Source organism: Scomber scombrus, chromosome 3, assembly GCF_963691925.1.
Source record: "Scomber scombrus chromosome 3, fScoSco1.1, whole genome shotgun sequence".
Lineage (NCBI taxonomy): Eukaryota > Metazoa > Chordata > Actinopteri > Scombriformes > Scombridae > Scomber > Scomber scombrus.
Window position 1 is genome coordinate 15,872,051 of NC_084972.1, and position 22,043 is coordinate 15,894,093.

The 22,043-nt window shown below is 40.0% G+C and overlaps 1 protein-coding gene across 2 annotated transcripts in view; it reads right to left on the bottom strand.

Moving 5' to 3' along the window:
- Positions 1-916: 916 nt before the first annotated feature.
- The window catches only part of dip2bb (disco-interacting protein 2 homolog Bb), a 41,321-nt gene continuing 20,194 nt past the window's right edge, over positions 917-22,043 (bottom strand). The window contains exons 6-39 of one of the 2 annotated variants that reach the window (XM_062444185.1): positions 21,784-21,930; positions 21,008-21,127; positions 18,941-19,138; positions 18,508-18,599; positions 17,455-17,565; positions 17,234-17,357; positions 16,769-16,878; positions 16,464-16,566; positions 16,310-16,374; positions 15,560-15,653; positions 15,356-15,475; positions 15,114-15,228; positions 14,639-14,778; positions 14,085-14,221; positions 13,887-13,967; positions 13,644-13,771; positions 13,223-13,337; positions 12,897-13,098; positions 12,522-12,634; positions 12,166-12,189; positions 11,593-11,673; positions 11,329-11,452; positions 11,084-11,205; positions 10,275-10,386; positions 9,619-9,728; positions 8,654-8,784; positions 8,388-8,556; positions 8,120-8,290; positions 7,942-8,003; positions 5,900-5,957; positions 5,713-5,787; positions 5,446-5,620; positions 5,083-5,206; positions 917-4,056 (exon numbers count right to left, since the gene is read on the bottom strand). In XM_062444185.1, coding sequence (XP_062300169.1) covers positions 3,804-4,056; positions 5,083-5,206; positions 5,446-5,620; positions 5,713-5,787; positions 5,900-5,957; positions 7,942-8,003; positions 8,120-8,290; positions 8,388-8,556; positions 8,654-8,784; positions 9,619-9,728; positions 10,275-10,386; positions 11,084-11,205; positions 11,329-11,452; positions 11,593-11,673; positions 12,166-12,189; positions 12,522-12,634; positions 12,897-13,098; positions 13,223-13,337; positions 13,644-13,771; positions 13,887-13,967; positions 14,085-14,221; positions 14,639-14,778; positions 15,114-15,228; positions 15,356-15,475; positions 15,560-15,653; positions 16,310-16,374; positions 16,464-16,566; positions 16,769-16,878; positions 17,234-17,357; positions 17,455-17,565; positions 18,508-18,599; positions 18,941-19,138; positions 21,008-21,127; positions 21,784-21,930 — 4,106 coding nt within the window. In that variant the 3' untranslated portion in view covers positions 917-3,803. The remainder of the gene's footprint in view (positions 4,057-5,082; positions 5,207-5,445; positions 5,621-5,712; positions 5,788-5,899; positions 5,958-7,941; positions 8,004-8,119; positions 8,291-8,387; positions 8,557-8,653; positions 8,785-9,618; positions 9,729-10,274; positions 10,387-11,083; positions 11,206-11,328; positions 11,453-11,592; positions 11,674-12,165; positions 12,190-12,521; positions 12,635-12,896; positions 13,099-13,222; positions 13,338-13,643; positions 13,772-13,886; positions 13,968-14,084; positions 14,222-14,638; positions 14,779-15,113; positions 15,229-15,355; positions 15,476-15,559; positions 15,654-16,309; positions 16,375-16,463; positions 16,567-16,768; positions 16,879-17,233; positions 17,358-17,454; positions 17,566-18,507; positions 18,600-18,940; positions 19,139-21,007; positions 21,128-21,783; positions 21,931-22,043) is intronic. The other variant, XM_062444192.1, reaches the window with a different exon arrangement.

Consider the following 22,043-nt stretch of genomic DNA (forward strand, 5'->3'; position numbering starts at 1 on the left):
TTTTTTCCCAAAGGAAGTGGGCGGTGCTGCTCGGTAAAGACGCATTACGTAATAGTGTCTCTGAGCTTTGTGATTGGTGAATAGAGTTCGAACATCTGCTACATTCATGACTACAGAGTGGAAAAAGTTAGAAGTTATCAATTAAACATATACCCTTATATAAGTAAGAATACCTGCTTTTTTACCGACAGGACGTCTGTTTTTCATGTTTTCATATTCTTGAGGAGCGTTTTTTAGGCTTTTCTTGAGTATCTTACCAATATTTTGACTTTAACACATTTCATTGTGCTTCACACATAAATCATGAGGTTGATTTATAAAATAACAATAACAGTAGACAAAGCAGGTGAAATTAACTTTGCCTCAAGCAGCTACAGCATTAAAAAACCGCTTACACATAAATGCATCGTAACAATCAAATAATGTAACACTGACACAATGAGTATTTTTGATGTATACATCTCATTTTACTGCTAAAACGTATGTACTTCTAATTAATAAAAATTGTGAATACTGGACCAAACACAGAAACAGAAACGTTGGCCAAGTTTGATTTGCTATTTTACAGGAAGTCTGTTTCTTGAAATTTGCAAAAAGACAAAAGAAAGTAGTCCTGGCCATTTTCCATCAGTGTCTCGTACTTAAGCGATGACACAATAGAACAATTCAAACTAAAAAACGTATCAACCCTATTTTTAAATATCTAAACTACAATTGGTCAGAATTATGTGTCGTTAAACCTTGGGAAACACCTGGTAGTAGACGCCAACCACTCTGACCTGAAGATGAAACACCGTGTTGATAAAGACATGTTACATCATTGCTTACTCATGAATATCAAGACACCCGAAATGATTAAATGCTTTTGTTTATTCTGTATGACTTTTACATAAAGTATAAAACAAAGTACAACAAACCAAAATAGAAAATAAGTGAGAAAAATGGGAAGGGGTATATCATCTGGATTTCTTAACTATATGAGTTAAAATGTCTCCCCAGCATTAAAGATTCATTAGTGGATCACGCCCTCACGGACCAATTAATTCACCAAATAATTAATATAGTACAACATATCAAGAGTGCATACACAAAATATTAATAGAACAACTCAAGAGAGATGAATAGTCTTAAGTACACTACTGGTTAAATTTCATCAGTCTCCTGTTCATAGTTATTACAAAATGTAGAAGCATCATGTATATTTCACCAGACTGTACAAGCTTTGAAATTAAATTGCACTGTCATTGGGATTGCATAGTGTGTTAGAAGTCTGACAGAGAGAAAGAGCAGAAACCCGAGGAAGCCCTTGTAGACTTCTCAGCAAAGCAGGTAGATGGTAGATGGTTGTCAGTAACGCCTCTTTCTGCTCATCAGATTCGCAGGGTCTGCCTTAATTAAAAGGAAATTCATATGGACAAACGTCTACATTTTATGGGTACTATTCACAGATTGCACCAAGGGACCACCAGGTCCATCCCTGTGTTTGTATGAGTTTTGTTCCCTGAATATGCAATTTCATACATATGCTGTAAATCACACTCCCACGTGTGCCTCGAGATGAGCGGTGTGTCAAGCTGATTTCTTATTGTGCTCGGCTGAGTCATGCAAAAATAGGATGTAATGTTAAAGCTAAGATGCGGTGCTATTTGTCTTTTTTCTAGGTGGACTTCATAACTGAGCGAAATCATATGTCAAGCGTTATATTTCTAAAGTTATGAACACATTTAATGAAACACGAAATGGGGATAAATAAATCAATCACTCAAATGTTGTTGTACCTACTGTAGGTACCACCAGTGCAAAGTGCAGTAATTCAATGGATAATATTCCTTTTTACATCAAAATGATTAAACATCTTTCTAACTTCGTGTTTGGCATGATTGAATGTTGCAATGAGACAGATCTACAACTGCAAAAGTCTAGAAATAACAGAAAACTTATTTACATGTTGACAGTAAGGGTTCATCACTGAAATACAGCATAATCCAGTACAAAGAACCTATAAATTATGGCAAGGAGCACAAGAAAAGCACAAGATTGCAGGAAACCAAATACGATTTGCAGATACATCTTGATGTAAATTTTTTCTATCTCTTTTTCTTTTTTCTATTTTTCTTACAAGTACTATTTTATTTGCCAGTCAACTGTGTTTCTGATGTGGCTCAGCTTAGCCACCACATCCACAAGTGCTTATAAATCCAGTGACTGAACACAGAAAGTAATCCAGACAACATGATGACTTGCCGCTATGGACTACAGACTTACCAACAACTTTGTTGGACTTTAAAGTAATTTTTTTTTACAAAGTTCCACAAAGACAAAACATTTAAAATCAACTTTGATCGTGAAGAGGAAAAGGAAAGGGCCAACTCTCAAACACTTGCTCTATTACGCAGTACAAAACTGAGAAGGGTATGACTGTGCAATACAGAGTACAATGGCAATAAAATTGGATCAACGGTTATGGAACTTTTTTTTTTTTTAAACATTTTTACAGAATAACCTGGTAGCCTGGAAACAGTCATGATATTGGTTTTAGCCTTCTCCTCACACATTTTTTAATGTTTTATGGCCTTCAGGAAACGTTCCTGTCATTAATTCCTCAAACGAGATTCCTCAGAATAAAACATGATCCTGAAACGTTAGTTATAATGCCTCACTTTTATAATAAAATAAACATTTTTTTGAGAAAGTGCAACATTGTATCATCCTGATTAACTGATTTATAGTTATTAATCTTTATCCTCCATTATACAACTACTACTCCACTTCAAAAGTACTCTAAAAGCTGTTAAATCTTATTTACAATCTTCTCTCTGCTACTATTGTCACCTCCCAGCTTGGTTAACTCTCCATAAACCATCAACTGAGAGAGATGAGTCAAGCATTTATACATTTATACAATTAAAAATATCTATACAGTAACATACAGTATCTAAAATACAAAGTGGCCTTTGTAGGTACAGTACAGAATATGGCCTCTTTTCTCTTATTTTGATCCTTTTGGATATCTGTCTGTCAGGATTTCCACTACTAATCAAAGCCAAAGGAAAATAAACAGCCATTAACGACAGATTCATTAAAATTTAAGATAGGAATGTATGGCTGAAGTTTTATAAGGCAGGAAATACAGTATATTAGGGCAGCAATGTTGTGAAAATCTATTTGGCTTCAGTATCATGGGACAATATGAGCTATTTAAATAATGTACACAGACTCCCTATTAGTTTAAGACTTTGCTGTCTCGTTCCCTCTTTTTTTTATCCAAGTTCGTGAGAAATGATAAGGGCTCGGCACGTGTATTTGTGTGCATCTGTTTGAAAGCTGCATGTAGAAAATATTTCAAGTTGTTGATTGAAGTGTAGTAGCTCTTGGAATCAGTGTAGACACAAAAGGGAAAAGAGGTTTGTGGTAAGTACATAATAAGAAAATGTATTTTCACAAAGACATTAATATAGAATTGATTTCAAAAGTGGTCCTGTTGTTTGTGTCGCTTCGCCCTTTCCCCAAAAAGTGCAACAAGGACTTTTTTTTTCTTTGCCATTTGAAGTAGAATTGTCCTGGAAGTCCCATTTGCAAAAATCTATCTATAAAACACAGTGAACAACTCCAGAACATGGCAGGTCCAGTCACAGACATGCAGTGGCCAAGATATGCTGGTGTCACACAGGGCTTGGGGGGCAGTACATGCTTTTGCCTTGCACTGTTTGCCAAGCCAGAAGCAGATTAGAGAGCCAGGATAATGGTGCAGAAGCATCCTGACTGTGGATAATGGCTTAAGAAGCCCAGACCACCACAGCCCCTCACATATTGTAAGCAACGTAAATGGGATCCAGCTGGTCAGCGAGGAAAGAATCCCGAAGGTGCATGCGTTGCTTCTCTCCCCTGGAGTTGATGGGTATAACCCCAGGGTCCACAATAACCACCACACCCACAATGAGGTGGTGCTCCTCCAGGACCACGTTGGTTATCAGAGGCACCAGGTCCAGCGCGTCCTGCTCTGAACCGCACAACTCTGACACCACCACCAGCAGGTTGGTCCACGTAAACACAGCACTGTGAGGGTCAAGAACAGGGTGGACATTTAACCAAGAATCAATGTTAAGATGACTTTCCATTACTTCAGTGTGTCGTCACTTATTTTGACTTTCAATGAAAGGTATCACAGTTATTATCATTTACACATCTTTCTGCTCCCACAGATATACACTAGTAAAAAAAGGCCTGATTCAGGATTACAGGATGAAAACAGAGAGTGTCAAACTTTGCATTTCCATAATTTTGCACAGTGAAGTTCAAATATCCAAGAAAAGTAACAATAAGGATAATCTCTATAAACAGATATGTGCATATGAATGCAGAATCTGTAGGCAACAGGACAAGATTTTGGCACTGAGAGCATTCTGGTTTCTGTTTGTAGTGTAAGTAGTACTGACCAATCACATTTGAGCACGCTGTGGTTGGATGCAAGTTAACAGTCCGTGTGGAAAGCAAAACACACATTTTGCACATTGGCTGAATACAATGTTAAAACCCATCAGTTTGACAACATTTTAGCTTTTTACACTTTACTTTTTTCTAAAAATTAATCTACATTCATATGCATATATCTGTTCATAGAGACTAACCAAAATGTAGTCTGGGCCGCCTCATGTTGCTAATCGGACTGTAAACAATGTGCCGCACATAGAAGAAGAAGTCTGGGCCCAAATATCTGTTATTCATTATTTGAATATTCACTAGCTACACCCAAAATATTGGCCGTTGCCCCTGAGGCTAAACTGTTGTCAGATAATAATAATAATAATAATAATAATAATAATAATGATAATAATAATAATAATAATAATAATAATAATAATAATAATAATAATAATAATAATAATAATAATAATAATAATAGGTGAGCTCCTTTCACAAACCCAAAGACGCTTTACAATGGATAAAACAAACAAACAAACAAATAAGCAAAACAAACAATTAAGATAGCTGATGGGTTCTGAGATTGCAATAAGGAAAACAAAGTTTTGAGTGAAGAAGGACCTAAATGTTGTTTGTAATGTATATCAAAAGCATTTTCACCTCTCAGCAATACTGCGGTGAGCTCGGGACACTGAGGTTTCAATGTCAATGGGGTGGTAGCGCAGCCCTCTTAGCTCCAGGGTCTCATCCAGAGAGCCCACCACAAAGAGAGCATCATGTCGATCTGAGCACAGAGACACAGGGAACATAATCAATCCAGAGAGGTAAGTAGATGAAGTAGAGAAAATGTGTGAGAAAGCTAGACATGTGCTTACTGTACTTCAGTTTGACACATTCAATGGTTTCATTCATTATAAGGTCAAATATAAAGCTCTGTTTATCATCTATAATCTATCAGAAATTCATCAAGATTCGACTTTCTTGATCCAATCTATTTTCTTAGCTGTGTAAGGGTCTATTTACCACCACTGGCATCCAACAGCTCGGTCCTCTTCACAAAACCCAAGTATCCAGTCCTTGCCCATAACGTCTGCGGGTCTCCAAAGCTGAGCTTGGTGTTGAAGTGGTCTGCCTGGAGGCTCTCCTCTCCGTAGATGGTGTAGTAGCCACTGGCATTATGAGGGCTGTTCACCCAGACCTGAGAGACAGAAGCATATGCTGGTTCAGAGCTGGTTTCAAACAGAAGAACACTTTACACATGGTTAACGACTGTTTACGGCTCCCGCTCACCTCTCCAAGATGAGAATCGCCAAGCGGACCTCGGGTCTCTGGATTCACAATTATCACACGAACACCCGGCAGTATCTGAACATGAGAGTAACGTAGAGGTACTGAGGCAAACATCAACATGAACAACTTTAAATAAACAATTAATTAATTTAATCTACACCACTGGAGAACATGTGGAACATCTCACCTTGCCAGACTCCATCAGGGGGAGGCTCTGAGGTGCTCCTCTCTCCACCAGCCTCACTCTGAAATGGTCAGCAACATAAACACACATTAGCAGACATGTACAATCATTCAAAACTCACTGATATTTGCATCTTGTACCATGCAATACTATCTTTGTCAAGTCAAGTCAAGTCAAACTTTATTTATAAAGCACATTTAAAAACAACCTCAGTTGAACCAAAGTGCTGTACAGTTATTAAAATACAATATAATCAGACACAAATATAATAATAAATAAAACAGTAAAGGAATAATAAGAGCTCAATTTAAAAAAGAGTAAAAGTAAAGATAAAAATACAATAAAATAAAATAAGAGCCAAGGATTCTCGCCTAGCTGTGGCTGAACACCAAGGAGAAAAGATGGGTTTTCAGCAGTGTTTTAAAGTGCTCAACAGACTGTGCAGCTCTGACCTGGATAGGTAGGCTGTTCCACAGCTTTGGGGCCGCCACTGAGAAGGCTCTGTCCCCACGGGTACAGAGTCTGGACCGAGGTACTGCCAGGAGCAGCTGGTTTGCCGACCTAAGTGCTCTGGACGTACTGTGAGGCTGCACAAGCTCTGCTAAATAAGATGGTGCCAGACCATTTAAACACTTAAAAACAATTAATAAAACCTTGAACTGGATCCTAAAATTAACAGGCAACCAGTGCAAAGATGCAAGGGCGGGACTGATATGATCACGCCGTTTCTTTCCAGTCAGCAGGCGGGCAGCTGCATTCTGGACAACCTGTAACCGACGCAGTGCTGACTGGTCGAGACCAACAAGTAAAGAGTTACAGTAGTCTAGGCGTGATGTAATAAAGGTGTGGATAACTTTCTCAAGATCCTTTCTAGGGAGATAAGCCTTTACTTTAGCTACTAGTCTTAGCTGGAAGAAGCTCGTTTTAACAATAGCGCTTATCTGTTTATCGAACCTAAAGTCACTGTCCAAGATAACACCAAGGTTCCTTGCAAAAGGGTGACAGTGAGACTTCAGGGTGCCAATGGCGCTGTCATAACCATCTAGGAGATTTTGTTGGCCGAATAAAATAATCTCAGTTTTATTTTTGTTCATGGAGAGAAAGTTCACTTCCATCCAAGATCTAATGTCATTGAGGCAGTCTAATAAGACCTGGACAGAGGCTTGCTCATTTGTTTTTAAGGGTATATAGATTTGTACATCGTCCGCAAAGCAATGAAATGAGACATTGTGCTTTCTGAATATGGATCCCAATGGCAACATATATATTGAAAAGAGGAGGGGGCCCAAAATAGAGCCCTGAGGCACCCCACAGCTCAGCGGCGAAGTGGCCGAAGAATACTGGCCCAGCTGGACAGAGAAGCTCCTGTCTGAGAGATATGACTGAAACCACTTAAGAACGGTACCCTTAATGCCCACACAGGTGTTTAAGCGAGACAGGAGGATGTTGTGATCCACTGTGTCAAAGGCAGCTGTCAGATCCAGAAGGACCAGGACAGCAGATTTACCAGAGTCAACTGTTAAAAGAAGGTCATTTAAAATTCTTAAAAGTGCTGTTTCAGTGCTATGGCGTGACTTAAAACCAGACTGGAACTTCTCTGAAATGCCATTTAGATCAATAAAAGACTGCAGCTGTTCATTAACCACCTTCTCCAAGACCTTAGAAAGAAAAGGAAGCTTGGAGATAGGCCTAAAGTTGGATAAAACTGTGGGGTCAAGATTATGTTTTTTGATGAGGGGCTGGACCACAGCATGTTTAAAGGCAGCTGGGACACATCCAGACATCAAAGATGAATTTATCAGATCCATAACTGTCTACAATGCATTTTACTTTGTCCCATTTCTAGTGTAAAAAAAACACCTGCAAAAACACCTGCAAAACATGACTGGGTTGCTACATTATGCCACTAACACTGCACGCAACATTATTCTAAAACATCAGCTAATATAATAAAGACAAAATACAAGTCAAGGTCTTGAATTTAGAAAGCTCAAGATAGGGTCGAGACTTTTCAAAGGCTTTGGACTAGTTGAAATAACTCTCACCTGTCATGGCGCAGGGACTTCATGTCCACATAGACTGTACAGGGGTCAGGACCAGTAGTGCCCTGTGACACGCAAAGAACAGGTAGAGTAAATATAGGTCTCAACTGGTTTTAACTCTAGGCATGATTCACATTATAGTTCTACTGTATGCAATGCCAGTTCAAGTTGGTTGGGGTACCTGCAGACAGATGGCCAAGTTAACTCTGGAGCCAAAAGCAGTGCTGACTGCTCTAGATGAAAGCCCCACGTCCTTAAACAGCTTAGAGAAGGAGTGTGAGAGGGCCAGGCGAGGGCGTTCCTCTGCTATCACCACACAGCTTCGTACACATGACAGGTTCACACCACGGGCCTAAGGCACACACACACACACACACACATATAGACACAATGAATGACTGAAACAATGAGCAAAAATTTGAATCTGTTGTGATTCATCATTCCCCAACCTTGAGTAACTCTGTCTGTGTGCCCAGTCCTTTAGTACAGAGCTCCATGACGGAGTAGGAGCAGAAGGTGTCTCTGATGCGGTATTGACTGAGCGTGCTCAGCCACAGAGACACGCAGCTCTCCAACTCAAAGGGAGGGATCAGGATGGACTGGTGACCTGAGTAAACACTGCAAGACAAGACATGAAGGAGAGGAAGTGAATGAATTGGGCAGAAACATTAGAGAACAAAATCAAAATTGTACAATAGGGGACGGTTCACTGTACCTTGCGAGGCACCACAAGACAAATCCCAGACCACAGTATGGATCCAGGCAGATGGCTATTTGGCGAGAGGAGTACAGTTCACACTGCAGCTTTATAGAGCGACACAGTGCACTGACCGCTGCATGAGAGATCTGGCACAAACAGAAAGACACATTACAACATCAAAGAAAAAGTTAAGACATACAGTATATCTTCATATAAGAATTGTGGCCCTATAAAATGCCACTGGCCTGATCTGATTCTGTAATTGTTCATTAGCCCATTACTTTTTTCTCACTCTATGGCGTGTAAAACAGGCTGGCTTTTACTTAGTGCACATGTAATTTCAGGTAGACTATACACTAGATGAAAGAGTGTTTCATTCATCACTTCTCCGACTCCTGACTGACTGATCACACCACTCGCTGAGCAGTCATTGGTCACATTCTCATAAAAATGTACATAAATATACACAAAACTAGCAACTTGTTCACAAGATTTCTGTGTTTCCAGAAGCACAAGAAGTTTTTCCATTACCTAAACCACTTGAAGAGTCATAGGCCCACCAAATAACACTAACCCTAACCCAAATTAATTGATTCTCATTGAATTTTTTCCAGACTTAATTTGACCTGAAAATTGGTTTTGTAAAATGTAGTAGTAGTAGTAGTAGTAGTAGTCATAGTAGTAGGCTTTGTGCACCCATGATTCTGGGAGACTGACAAAAACAATGTTACAGTGTTTTAGATTGTTGTAAAAAGTGTGAGATGTCACAATATGTGTGTTCGGACAATAAAAAAAACTCCCATAAGTACAAGGATTCCTTCATTGCAGCAAGATTCATATTCTGAAATGTATGGAGACCCAATGAATGAGGAAGATGGTGAAAGAAATATATAATAAGCTACAGCTGTAAATGTAATAGTATGTAGATAAGCTGGGAACAGTGCACCAGAATATTTGTAAGTGAACTTTGTGTGTCAAACCTTGACCCCAGTGAGCATGCCTGTAGTCGAGACACTGAAGTCCAGATAAGCTATCATCTCTGCTGTGGGCGGCTTATAAATCTGTGGAGGCCGGCGGCGAGGAAGGTCGTCTGCAAACAAGGACAACCATGTTTTAGATAAAATCATATTGAGCAATAATAACACAACAAAAATAATCATTACTACATGTGCCTGATACTGTCAACAGGTTGTTTATTGGTTGTGCAACTCATTTAACTTCTTTTTTCAATACAATTTTCTGGATGATAATAATAATAATATATATATATAATAATAACTGGAGAAAGCACTGCAGAAATGTTCCACTTCCTGTTTGTGTTAACACAGCAAGCGGTCTGTATTAACTGACATGAGTGTTCCTGACAGAACTGTGTGTTTTATACGATCGAATATACACTCATTATTATTACTGCTGCCCACTACTGATAAGCTCATTTTAGTGTCCACAATGTTTCAGCAAATCAATTATAGGGATCAACAATTGTGTTCTTAATTTAGACTACAGGCGTTTTTAAAAAAAAGACAAATAATTGCACGTACAGCTTGGTAAATCAAGAGTTTGACATTCAGTCAATGTTCTTAGGAAAAAACATATTAAAAGCTCTATTGATAAACTATAACTTTTGGTATCTTACCTGTGTCAATGATTGTTGGCCACGTTTTAATGTTGACAGAGGCAGCAGCTTCTTTGGAGCGCAGGATCCGCATTAGATTCTGAGTCGTAAGGATACACGCTGCTTTACTGACCTGGAGAAAAAAAACAAAAAAATTACATAAGTGACAAAAACAGCCCTAATCACTCATAAACTCAACATAAATTATTTTCCCAATATGACATAACCCAGGACACACGTGTATGCAGGACTACTATAGAAATAATTATATACAATAGTACTACAACTTTGGAGGTCTGACCCACCTGAAAATAATGTTGCTCAATAATAGAATGAGTAATAACTCTCAGCGGTCATTGAGTCGTAAGGTGACCCGTATCACCATAAATGGCCAAATTTACAATGTCTCCAAGCTACTGATTATAATATCTATGTATACCTTATACCGTACATATACATTAGATATCCCTCATGGGTGCACTAATGTTAGCAGAGCTGGTTTGTTTTTTCAAGATTTATTATCTGATATTTTTTTATGATTCTTGTAACTGTTTTTAGTAATTCCTAGTTTTTTGTGTGATTGTGTTGTTTCTGCCTGCTGATTGTGTTCGTGTCTTATGGCTGTTTCTTGTTCTAAGGTCTCTCTTGGAAAATAGATCTTAATCTAAATGAAATGGCCTGACTAAATAAAGATTAAATAAATAAACATAGAGAACAACAAAAAAAGACCCTGTTATTTGGATTAAATGAATAAACAGATATGCAAGTACACCCAAACCCATGAACATGCATTATTACACATGTCCAGTGTTGCACAAATGCACACTTACATCAATAATCATGCGGACAGTAGGCAGAGTGGCTGCCAGGTTCTGAGGGTGTGGAGGTCTGACGTTCACAGGAACACATCCGGCGTAGAGGCAACCGTAGAAGGCAGCGATCAAATCAATGCCTGAGAGAGAGATGAAAGACACCAGCAGCAAAAGAAAGGAGAGAAAACCATCCATGTTTCACTATAATTAATCTTAATGGAGTAATACTTTGACACAGACAGGAAGCCAGAGGCAGAACATACCAGGAGGATAAAGCAACACTACATTCTCTCCAGTGTTGATGCTGCCTTTCTCAGTGAGCGCCGCTGCTATCTTCTCTGCTCTCTTATGAAGCTGGACGCAGGTTGCTGTGCCCACTGTTACACCCTGGAAGGGAGGACAGGGCAGAGAAGAGAGAGATAGAGATAGGGTCAACAGAAATATACGGTGTAATTTTGTATGGCAATATTTTACATTTTTCTTGTGCATCACAGTTGAATTAACTTATGAACAGATCAGTGTGGTACCTTGGCGTTAAGAAGCACATAGAGGACATGGTCTGCGTCTGTCTGCGCCCTCCACTGTAGAGCCTCCGTCAAATACTGATGCTGGAATAAAAAGAGAATATAATTATTATAATTAGGTGTATACATTTGAGGGTGTCCTTTACTGAAACTTCATATAGTATTACAAACACAACCATTGAGGGCATTTATAAGGAGGGGTATTTGTGCTGATGGAAGAACTGAACTTAATACAACTTAATAAAATTAAATAAAATGCTGCTCAGACACGGCAAACCTCTGTCTGGCATAAATTATCACTTGTCAATGTGCAAGCATTTATACCACACACTGTGAGCCAATCCAGCTCTTACAATAATGAACAATAATTTAGGAGGTGAAAGGCACATCTGCAGTGAAACAAGAAGGTGCATATCTTGTAACACAGAAAAAAAACAATCAAACATGCACATTTTTGCTTTGTGTCACAAATTAAGACAAGCACACAAAATAAAAACCACAATACGCCATAAATCAGAGCATGACAAGAATAAACACAGGTGTGGGGGAGATGCCAGAGGGGGCCGTAAGTCTTACCATCACAGTGGGCCACATACAGAGCTACATCCAGACAGAGACAAGAGCAGAAAGAGAGAAGAGTCCAGATTTTTTTTTTTTACATCTCTAAAACCGAGCTCTAACTGAGCTGAGCTTAGGCCATTGTTACACTGGCAGCGAGGAGTCAAACCTAACCTAAACCTAACTATTTACCATCACAACATATTTTGTGCACAAATTTCCTGCTGTTCCTCAAATACATGCGTGTGGCTTTTCTGAAGATAGGAATGTGGTTAAAAAGTTCAGAGTTAGATAGATAGATAAATATACTTTATTGATCCCAAGCTGGGAAATTACAGCTAGAGGCTAGTTAAAAGTGTTCATGGTCAAACTACCTTCCGGACAAGATCCTGGTCTTCCATCATGCCGAGGTCCCTGCCTGCAGCCTGGGCAATCCTCTTCCCTGCAACCAGGTTGCCCACCATCACAGAGGCGGGACCTACACCAACTACAAGAGAATAAGAGTGTGAGAAAGGTAAAGAAAAGATAAAAAAGAAAGGAGGACAAGGTTAAGAGAGCGAAAACCCTAATACCACGACCGTAATGCTGTCAGAATCCACCGTGGCTTTAATTTCTACCTCACAGGGAAATAACTCTGTTAATATTCCAGAAAGAATTCTCATCTAGCCTTAATGTTCAGCAAAATAAGCACAAATCTCCTCCTACAGTACAAATGTCCCATTACAAAACAGCTTAAAAAACAAATGTACCTGGCTGCTTCTGCCTGGGTTTGGGCAGGTTGGTGACACAGGTGTGGGGACACATTAGGATGTTGCACGGGTGCAGGGTGCCGTCTAAGAAGAACTGCTTGGTGTCAGAGATGTGGATGCCGCCCAGGGGTGTTTTAGGTAAGGTGTTGGCTGGGACCAGAGCCAGGCAGTAGAGGCCCACCTGATGGATACTGTCGATAGCCTACAGAGGAAACCAAACAATGTAACCTGGTCTGTGGGTAGTAGCAGGCTGTATGAAACACATATTGTTTGATGCTTATTGCCTCACAGTAAAACATCTGAAAGAAGATGATGAGTGGTTTTACCTGAAGCACTCGGCTCATCCACTGGAAGCTGTCCTCCTCGCTGGCGTCTGGCCTCTGCTCCGCCACAATCACTACCCTCTCATCATAGAACACTGTCACTGAAAACACAGCGATCCTGCCACAGAAACAAACATTTATATCAATGATTACAATAATCATGCAGACGATGTCAAAAGACATCCTGAAATTCCCGTTCTGCATGCTATGTTTCCTTTTAACCAGCAGATGTCAGTAGTGATAAATAGGATTACCACTTGAAACAACATGCACATGAAGACAAATGGGCTTAGCTTGTTTCTACACTTTGTACTAATAAGAATTTGGTGCTCTTAAAAGTAACATCGGCCTTCTTTGGCAACACTTTCACAGCTTTCGTTGCACAAGAACTACCACATATCGATGCCCTCCATGCCCTCCTTACCTCCCACGGTACACAGTCTTGACTGGCTCCACAGCAAGCGCAGTGGCCACCAGGTCATCAGCGTTGTGTCTCCGCCCACTCACCATCAGCAGCCCCTCAATCTTCCCCACCACAAAGATCAGACTGCCCTGTACAGAGTGAGGAACACACAGCAGGGTCGTTATTAAGTAGCAGAAAGGGAAGGTTTCCAGGAGGGCTCATGTTACCACAGATGTTCTACTGTAATGAAACAGCCCCACTTACTGGGCCAACAAAACCCAGGAGTCCTGACCGCACAAATGGAATCTCTCCAATGGGAACTCCATTAGCATTAACCGGTATCACCTGAACACAATGACACAAAGACAGAAGAAGATGACAGAAAAATAAATGAATTAACTCTCCTGTTGTGTGAGATTGTATCAGCACAGGTAGGTTCTGGGTTTAACTCCGCTTTCATACCTCAAAGGTGTTTTTGGTGAGTCCAGGCAGACCGTAGTACATGTTGCCTCCAGCACGGGAGTTGATTATTATCTCTCCTATCTCATCGGTTTTGCACAACTGAGGAGGCCCGTCTGGTTTAACAATGCACATCAGAGCTAGAGGCACACAAAGGCATAAATGTACATTGTATGTTAGTATCTATTAAATGTTTTTTTTTTTAATCACACCACACATGAAAATCAACTTCTAGTCTAGTCCACGTTTCTCATCATCTTGCATTGATACAGTTGAGAGAACATATTCTTGTTGGTGTGTTCTGGTGCTTGTGGAAAGCTCTGAAATCCAAGACCTGAAAGTAAGCTGCTAAACACCATTCTTTTCTGTAATTTTCAAATACTCTTTTTCTTAACATCTACACTTGCTTATTGGGCATGAATTCATGACACCGCAGCTCATGAAAACTTTTTGGCGCTCGACCCTCAAATCTTGGATGTCCACCAAGCACCTACTAGTCGTTTGTTTTTCATCCTTTTTCTTCCATTTGACTCATTTATCTTTCCTTCTGTCCTCACCTCCAGGCATGACATGGCCCACATCTTGCACAGTGAGGGCTGAATTCTTGTCCTCGGTGTTGACCCTGATGACCCCGTGACTCAGACCGCCCATGGAAAGAACGGCACGGGCGGGGAGCGGTGCGCCCGGTAATCCCGGTCTACACAGAGGAGAGTCTGATCAAACATGAACGTTTCCATCCATCCCATCTGTTCGTACAGTTAGCCATCTGCCCACCCACGTATGCCACCACATAAATCAGAGTATGTCTTCGTCCATCCTGCTAGACCGGTAAAAATGAACATGAACCGTGACTGAAGCAGTGTGTTGCGCTTTTTCTTTGTCATCTTTTATCAATCATCAGCTAATGAAAGAAGAACTGGGAGGTAGGTAGGGCAAGAGAAAAATGCAGGATTTTTTACCTTCCTTTGAGTTTTCATCCTATAGAAGGATGAAAAATTCAGTAAAAAAAGAAAATATGGGTCAGTGACACACCTGCGTATAGCTACTGTCATGGCCTCAGGGGAGGTGGCACAGGGACAGATAACCTCAGGCTTTAGCCCGTGGGACTGGAACACGTTCAGGAAGGCATCGCAGGAAGACACCGACCCTGAAATGAAAGGAGAGGATCCATGAACAAGTGCCAGAGACAGACGATTCAGCATATTTCATCTGATGAATTACCGTTTGAAAATACATTGTTTTGCAAAACTATAAAGGTCATATGAAGTACTCACAGGGGTTAGCACCATCAGCAACAATCAGCATCCGCAACGATGCCAGGCTGGTGTCTCTCTGTTCCCGGTGAGCCATCATGGCCCAATGCAGGTCACGGCACTTCACCAAAGCTAAACGAGCTGCACAACAATAATTTAGATACTGTTTAACAAATGTAATTATTTACCCATTAATACTCAAACAGAGCAACTGACGTTATTTACCTTTGTGGATGTGGACCCTCTGAACCCAAGAGAGAGGACAAGCCTTCATCACTGCATAGGGAACACTTATAGTGTGTATCCTGTTCATCACAGCCTGCAAACAAGCAAAACCTGATTAAACACCTAATACAGTGTTATATTATTATTATTATTATTATTATTATTATTATTATTAATAACAAAAACAACAACAACAAAAGATAATAATAATAGTAATAATAATGATAATAATAACAATAATAATAATAATAAGTTATTTTTCCCATCATGAGAAAAACAATGATTTACTTAATTGTGTCGTAAGAGACCACCTTATTTCTAATACTAACAGTCTCTTTTGTGAATGAATTGAGTAACAGAAATAAGTGAAAGAAGATTAAATTGTGCGGGTGGGATAAAGAAAAAACTAAATGATTTCTGAAAACGTCTTGTTTTAGAAAAATTTGAGCTTAGCTGTCTGAAATCTGTATAATAAGAATAATGTATACATGACAGGAGTGAATCAGTTGAACTATTAAGTGATGAGAGTGCAGACAATCTAATCTCCTTTTCTGTGGTGATCTGCTAAAACTAGAATTATGTAAAATCACTCTGAAAACATTACAAAGACACATGGATGACATTTGTTTTCCTAATCATATAATAGGGCAACAAGTCCTAAAAACTAATGTAACAATTTTGTGAAATCCTTTACTGAGCTTGCATGTGTATCAGGCAATAACACCTATATGTACGTTCACACACACTCACCGTGAGAACTCCGTGCCACAGGCCAATGTCCTTTTTAAAGTCCAGGACATTCACTAAAGTTTCACCTTAAAATGAAGACACATAAAGAAGATAGATTTATGACAGCTGTGTTAATGAGGAAACACGACAAATAAAAGGTGATGACGACACTCACCCTCGCAGTAGTTGCAGGCCTGGGTCAGTGCTTGACAGTGGGTCAACATGGCTACTTTAGACACAGCCACACCCACCACTGTGCCCTCTTTACTCGCCTTGTACTACGCATAAACAAGACACAACAGAGGGGGAACATGAATAATTAATACAGTACAGTACAGCTTTCATAATTTGATCACATCAAGTCATGTCAAGCTTGAATGTTTCCGATTTCCTTTTATTGAGATCAAATGTACCAGATGACATCAAAATTAAACAATATGCTCTCAAGAAGATCACATGTAACTAAGGCAGCTCTGTTACCTCTATGTATGCAGGGTCAGTATTGGCGGTTGGGATGTGCGGCTGCCAGTCTTTGGAAGGCTTGGTTAGGTATTTTGAGTCTGTCACCACCCACTTAAGTCGAGGCCAGCCTATCAGAGAGAGGTAAAATTTAATACAAGCAGACTTATATTACACTTCAAAATATTTAAAAAAGGATTCACTTTAAAATGAAACATTGTATAACCATTTTGAGAAAATCAATGCATGAAATTCATTGACAAGTGTTAATATACAGAGTAAACTGTATCCTCTCTGCATTATAATTTTGTACACAAACAGACTGAAGGTGACCTGAAACTATTACATTATTACATGTTTTACTTTCAGTAATACTTAATTAGGGAGTGAGGTACTTTTTCTCAAGATGATTATATAATTATTGAATTATCTTTATGTTTTAGTATTTAAACTGATACTTTCACATTTAGGAAAGAGCTCACAGACCTTTAAATTGCAGTATTTCTCCTGTGGGGGTCTTGGGTAAACCCTTTAGACATATCTCACTAGTCAGAGCCAGACCGACACCACAGCTGCCAAGTAGAAACCCCACCTGGCTGATGCCTGCATCCTAAATACCCCACAACACACACGCTCAGGTTTATTATTAAAGAGAAAAAAATGTCTTTACTCATAAAATGCAAATGTTCCTGTGATGGCTTTCTTACCTTGCGAGACAGCGGCACCTCAATAGGTACGGGTATAACTTCAGCCAGGAGACAGCCGTAGAAGGCCACCCAGAACATCCCAGGGTCATTGTTGGGGTACACCAGCGCTACCTAACGAGACATTAAACTTTCCAATTAGGGCAGTCTCATGTTTTCTTAATATTTTGTAATTAGCTTGGTACATAAAGAGCAGCTGACGTTGATGGGCGTGTTGTTAGTTTTGTAGATATCTGTGAAAAAGGAAGGTCTGTTAGGATTATGGCTTCAGAGACCTATGTGCCGATTTACAGATTTTGTACATATGGAGAAATAACTTCTGAGTTTTTACCTATTAATTCTCAAATTACCACTATTGAAGTACACATTGTATGTATTGTATTTTCACTTTATTTTATCTTATGATTAGTTATATTATCAAGTGGATTTTATGTTCCATCTTTTGTACATTTACATGTTTTATGGTCTTTGTATGTCATTTTTGATGTGAAGCACTTGAAGCTCAACTGTTTTTGTATGAAAGGTGCTATACAAATAAAGTTTTGGGGGTTTTTTTGTCGTAAAGCAAAGTATTGGACAAATTGAAATGTTGGACTCATGGTGGCACTAGAGGAGAAGTTAAGGGATCACAAAACTCATTAATCTTTTAAGTGCCATGAATGTCTGTACAAAAATTCTCAAAAACAGCATAGCCTGACATTTCCATCCCTTAGGCAACACTGGTACTGTAACTACAAATAATATGTAATAATGTATTTATGCTTATAGCTCCCTAGACTGTTTTATTTCTGCCTTGCACAGATAATTCAAAGATCAGACACAGTATATCATCTCTGGAGCCGCAAGGGGTTCAGGTGACTTTGCACAAGTTCAAATCAACGAGGCAAACATTGCTAATACACAGGTTTAAACCAAGGCCTGCAGCACCTTGATGCACACACAAATTGCAAAAATATGTGCCTCTGTATTAATTTCTTAATATATTTGTCATAATTACACTACATTTGTAACATTTGCTGTGTATGTACTGTATCTCTTTTCTGTTGGCACTCTCACCCTGTCTCCAGGTTTGAGGATTTGCTCATTCTTGGTTCCCAGCTTGTTCAGGAGAGTGTACGCCAGCTTCACACTGCGACTCCACAGCTTCCCTAACAGACAGACGGTGGAGCAGGGAGGAGGGAGTTAGGAGGAGGAAGGCTTTACATCTTACCATCTTACACTGCCAAAAAAAAATCTGATGTCACAGAGTACACACATCTTTCTATTATAGATTAACTCAAGATAGATATAGAAATCAATCCCAACATAGCAATATTATCATGTACCTTTGAGTACAAAAAGTGCACGACCTCCAGCAGTTGTATTATACAAAATAACTCACTATAAATGTGCCTTTATGCCTGCTGCTTATTAGTAGTAGTAGTAGCTTTATCGTCATTATATTGAGGGTCACAAAACAAAATTTAAACAGTGCAGTCCCATGCCTCACCATATGTTAGTGTATAGAGAGGTTTGCCCGTGATGTCAAGAGCAGTGAGGGCGGGGCTCTTCCCCTGAGTGGCACCCCAACGGGCCAATGCAGCCTGCAGGGCTGGGGGCCAGTTACTGACCACTCCCAAAGGCTCCCCTTTCACAGGGATGATCTGACGGCCTTCTGGTTTGGGGGTGTTGGGGTCTGGCTGGGCCACTGTGTGAGAGAGAGACAAGAGAACAGTTTTAGGTATATTACAGTATGGATGTTGTCCAGGGTTTAATGTACGCCCATACATCACTACTGGCCTATACTGCATATTGCTTCACAGACGGAGCCTTTTGAATGGATTTCACTTTAATGTCAACACACGTCTGTCTTCCTCTCTTGTTAAACTGTCTAAATTCATGCAAATACATTAAAAAGTAAATAGAACACCCATTCCTGCACAAATGCAAATACCAAAATGCAAAATATGTCCAAACTTTTGCTGACAATCCTGTCCAGACACTTTTGTGTATTTTTGTACGGAGGCTGCTTTTCATGGTTTGGTCTAAGCCCCTTAGCTCCACTAAAGGGAAATCTTAGCATGCAGCATGCAATGATATTTTATGAAACACACTGCTTCCAATTTTGAGGGCTTTGTTTTTAGGGCCCGAGCACTGACCAGTGCGAGGCCCTATTGTATCTGTCCTGATTATTATTATAGTTCCTATAAAACAAACGCCTTTTTGAGCCTAAACGTGCCCCAAAACTCACCAAAACTTGCAATCATGTCCGATCCGGCGAAAAATTTTATATTTTAAGGATCGCTGAAATGGGCGACGCAAAATGGATCAATAGCGCCCCCTAAAACATTTTTAAAAACGAGCCCCTTCGACTCAGATTGACGTAGACAAACAAAATTCGGTAAACAAATGAATCTGGTAAAGACGCACTAAAAAGTCTCTTGGACCCATGACATCACTCCAACAGGAAGTCGGCCATTTTGAAAAATATGTGCGATTTTGGCGAACGAACTTGTCCTAGGGATTTCATCCGACCGACTTCAAATTCAATCAGAATCATGAGATATTGGAAATGAAAAGTTAAAAAAACTTTCTGATTAGGGATTCGGTTTAGGCGTGGCGGTGCCGACAATTTCCTTCGCCATTCCATCCTTCGCTAAAAAGCAACTCCTACACAGACATCGTCTGATTTACACCAAATTGATCACGCATGAAGAGGGTCCCGCCCTGAACACGTCTATGCATCAATACTGTGTCATATACACAACGCCACCTACTGGACACAGGAAGTCAGCCTCATATGACAAACATTATCCGATTTATATGAAATTTACAGGATGTGTTCTCCACATCACATACTACAACGTGACATATAATTGGTGGGTGCTCTCTAGCGCCACATAGTGGACACAGGCAGTGATATTTCACCACATCATGCAACGTCAAATACAAGCCTGCGAATGAAGACGTCTACCTGCGCGCTACCTGATTACTTTTGGGAAAGTAATCAGATCACATTACTTTTGTGAATGGGGGGGCGAGGGCCCGTTCATCGCTGCTTGCAGCTTTAATTTTTTCTTGTTTTCTTTTGGGATGACGTGCAACACTGACTGCAGGCGTTATCATCTAGCATCCCATCTTCTGGGATCAACCAGCCAGGCTTCAAAATCTACTGGAAAGCTTTACCAGAAGAGTAATAGTAATAGTAATAGTAGCAAAATTAATGCCAGTGGTTTTGGAATAAGATTTTAACCTTCATATGCAGCTTCAATGTTTCATATACATAGTTCTTTCCATATACTTTAGGTCATTTGGTGTATGTTATGTTAAAGTGTAAAGAAATGCACATAAAGGTGTCTTAAATTTGGTGTAGCAGCGCAGCCATGATAAAATGGAATAAAACATTTCAATATTTCACACATTGTAAGTGTAAATTCAGCATGCAGACACAGAATGTAGTAGTGTATATGATATAGTTAAGAAAAGGGGAAATAATCTATCTTGTGGGCTTTTTCAGAAGAAATTTAAAGGGAATATTGTTAAGACAAAGGCTGAGGTGATTCATGAAGCAGCTCACCTTCTACGATCTCCTCTGAGTCGTCAGTGAAGAAGTCGCTGAGCGGGGGCCTCTTTGGCCTCTTCAGGGTGTTGAGCAGCTGCTGGATCTTCGTGGACACCCTGCTGTTCACGGGAACTCCTATTCACAGGATGAGGGTGGAGAGGTGCAGTTGCAGGACAAACACAGTCACACACACCGTGGCTCGTGCACGCAGTGATAAAACACTTCCTTTTTAAACTTATGAGCATCTCACAGTCTGCTGCTCCTCATCCCATAACATATAAGACTGTAAATGTTATGCTAACATTTCATTATTTAACTTGAATTGATTGTAATAGATTCTGGGAATGAAAAGCAGCATACAGAGGTGGCATCAACACAAGGAAAACAAGGTGAGAACTGGGGTAAAGGTTGTTTTTTTTTGGTTTGGGATCACACGTGAGGATTCATTCTGTGTGTGGATATTGTTTTACTTGCAAAGTTTTTCTTTCGTCATCACTTACAAACAAGAGGGACAGTACGGGTACAACAGTAAACACAGAAGGCTACGGACAATATACATTAAGGAGTTTTTCTTACTCTGGGTATTACCTCTTCCTACAAGCCAGTCAAATAAACATGTGACACGGTGGAAACAGATCAAGAAGAAAAGAAAGCAGTAAAGTCTGATTAATAGTATGTCATGGTTGGAAATCTGCACTATTTTGAAGAGAGAATAGATTCGTGAGTGGTTTAAGACAGAGGCTCCCGCGAAGACACTCAAACACATATAAAGTTGTGTGGTAGCAGTTTACCGTCCGCAGTCTCCATCATGCTTGAGCGACTCTGCCCCCGGCTCATCCCTCGGACCACAGCGTTGGAGGGCAGGTCAACCCGTGGGCCTCTAGCTGGACGGGCCACAGCTGTCACATCTGGAGGGGGGGCACTGTTCTCTGAGGGGGCTGCAGGGGGGAACATAGAGAAAGTCTGAATCAGCTAGCTTTCTAATTATAAAAAAACACTGGAATATTTACAGGTGCTACAGCGTACTACAGACTGGCATTGGTGTAATACA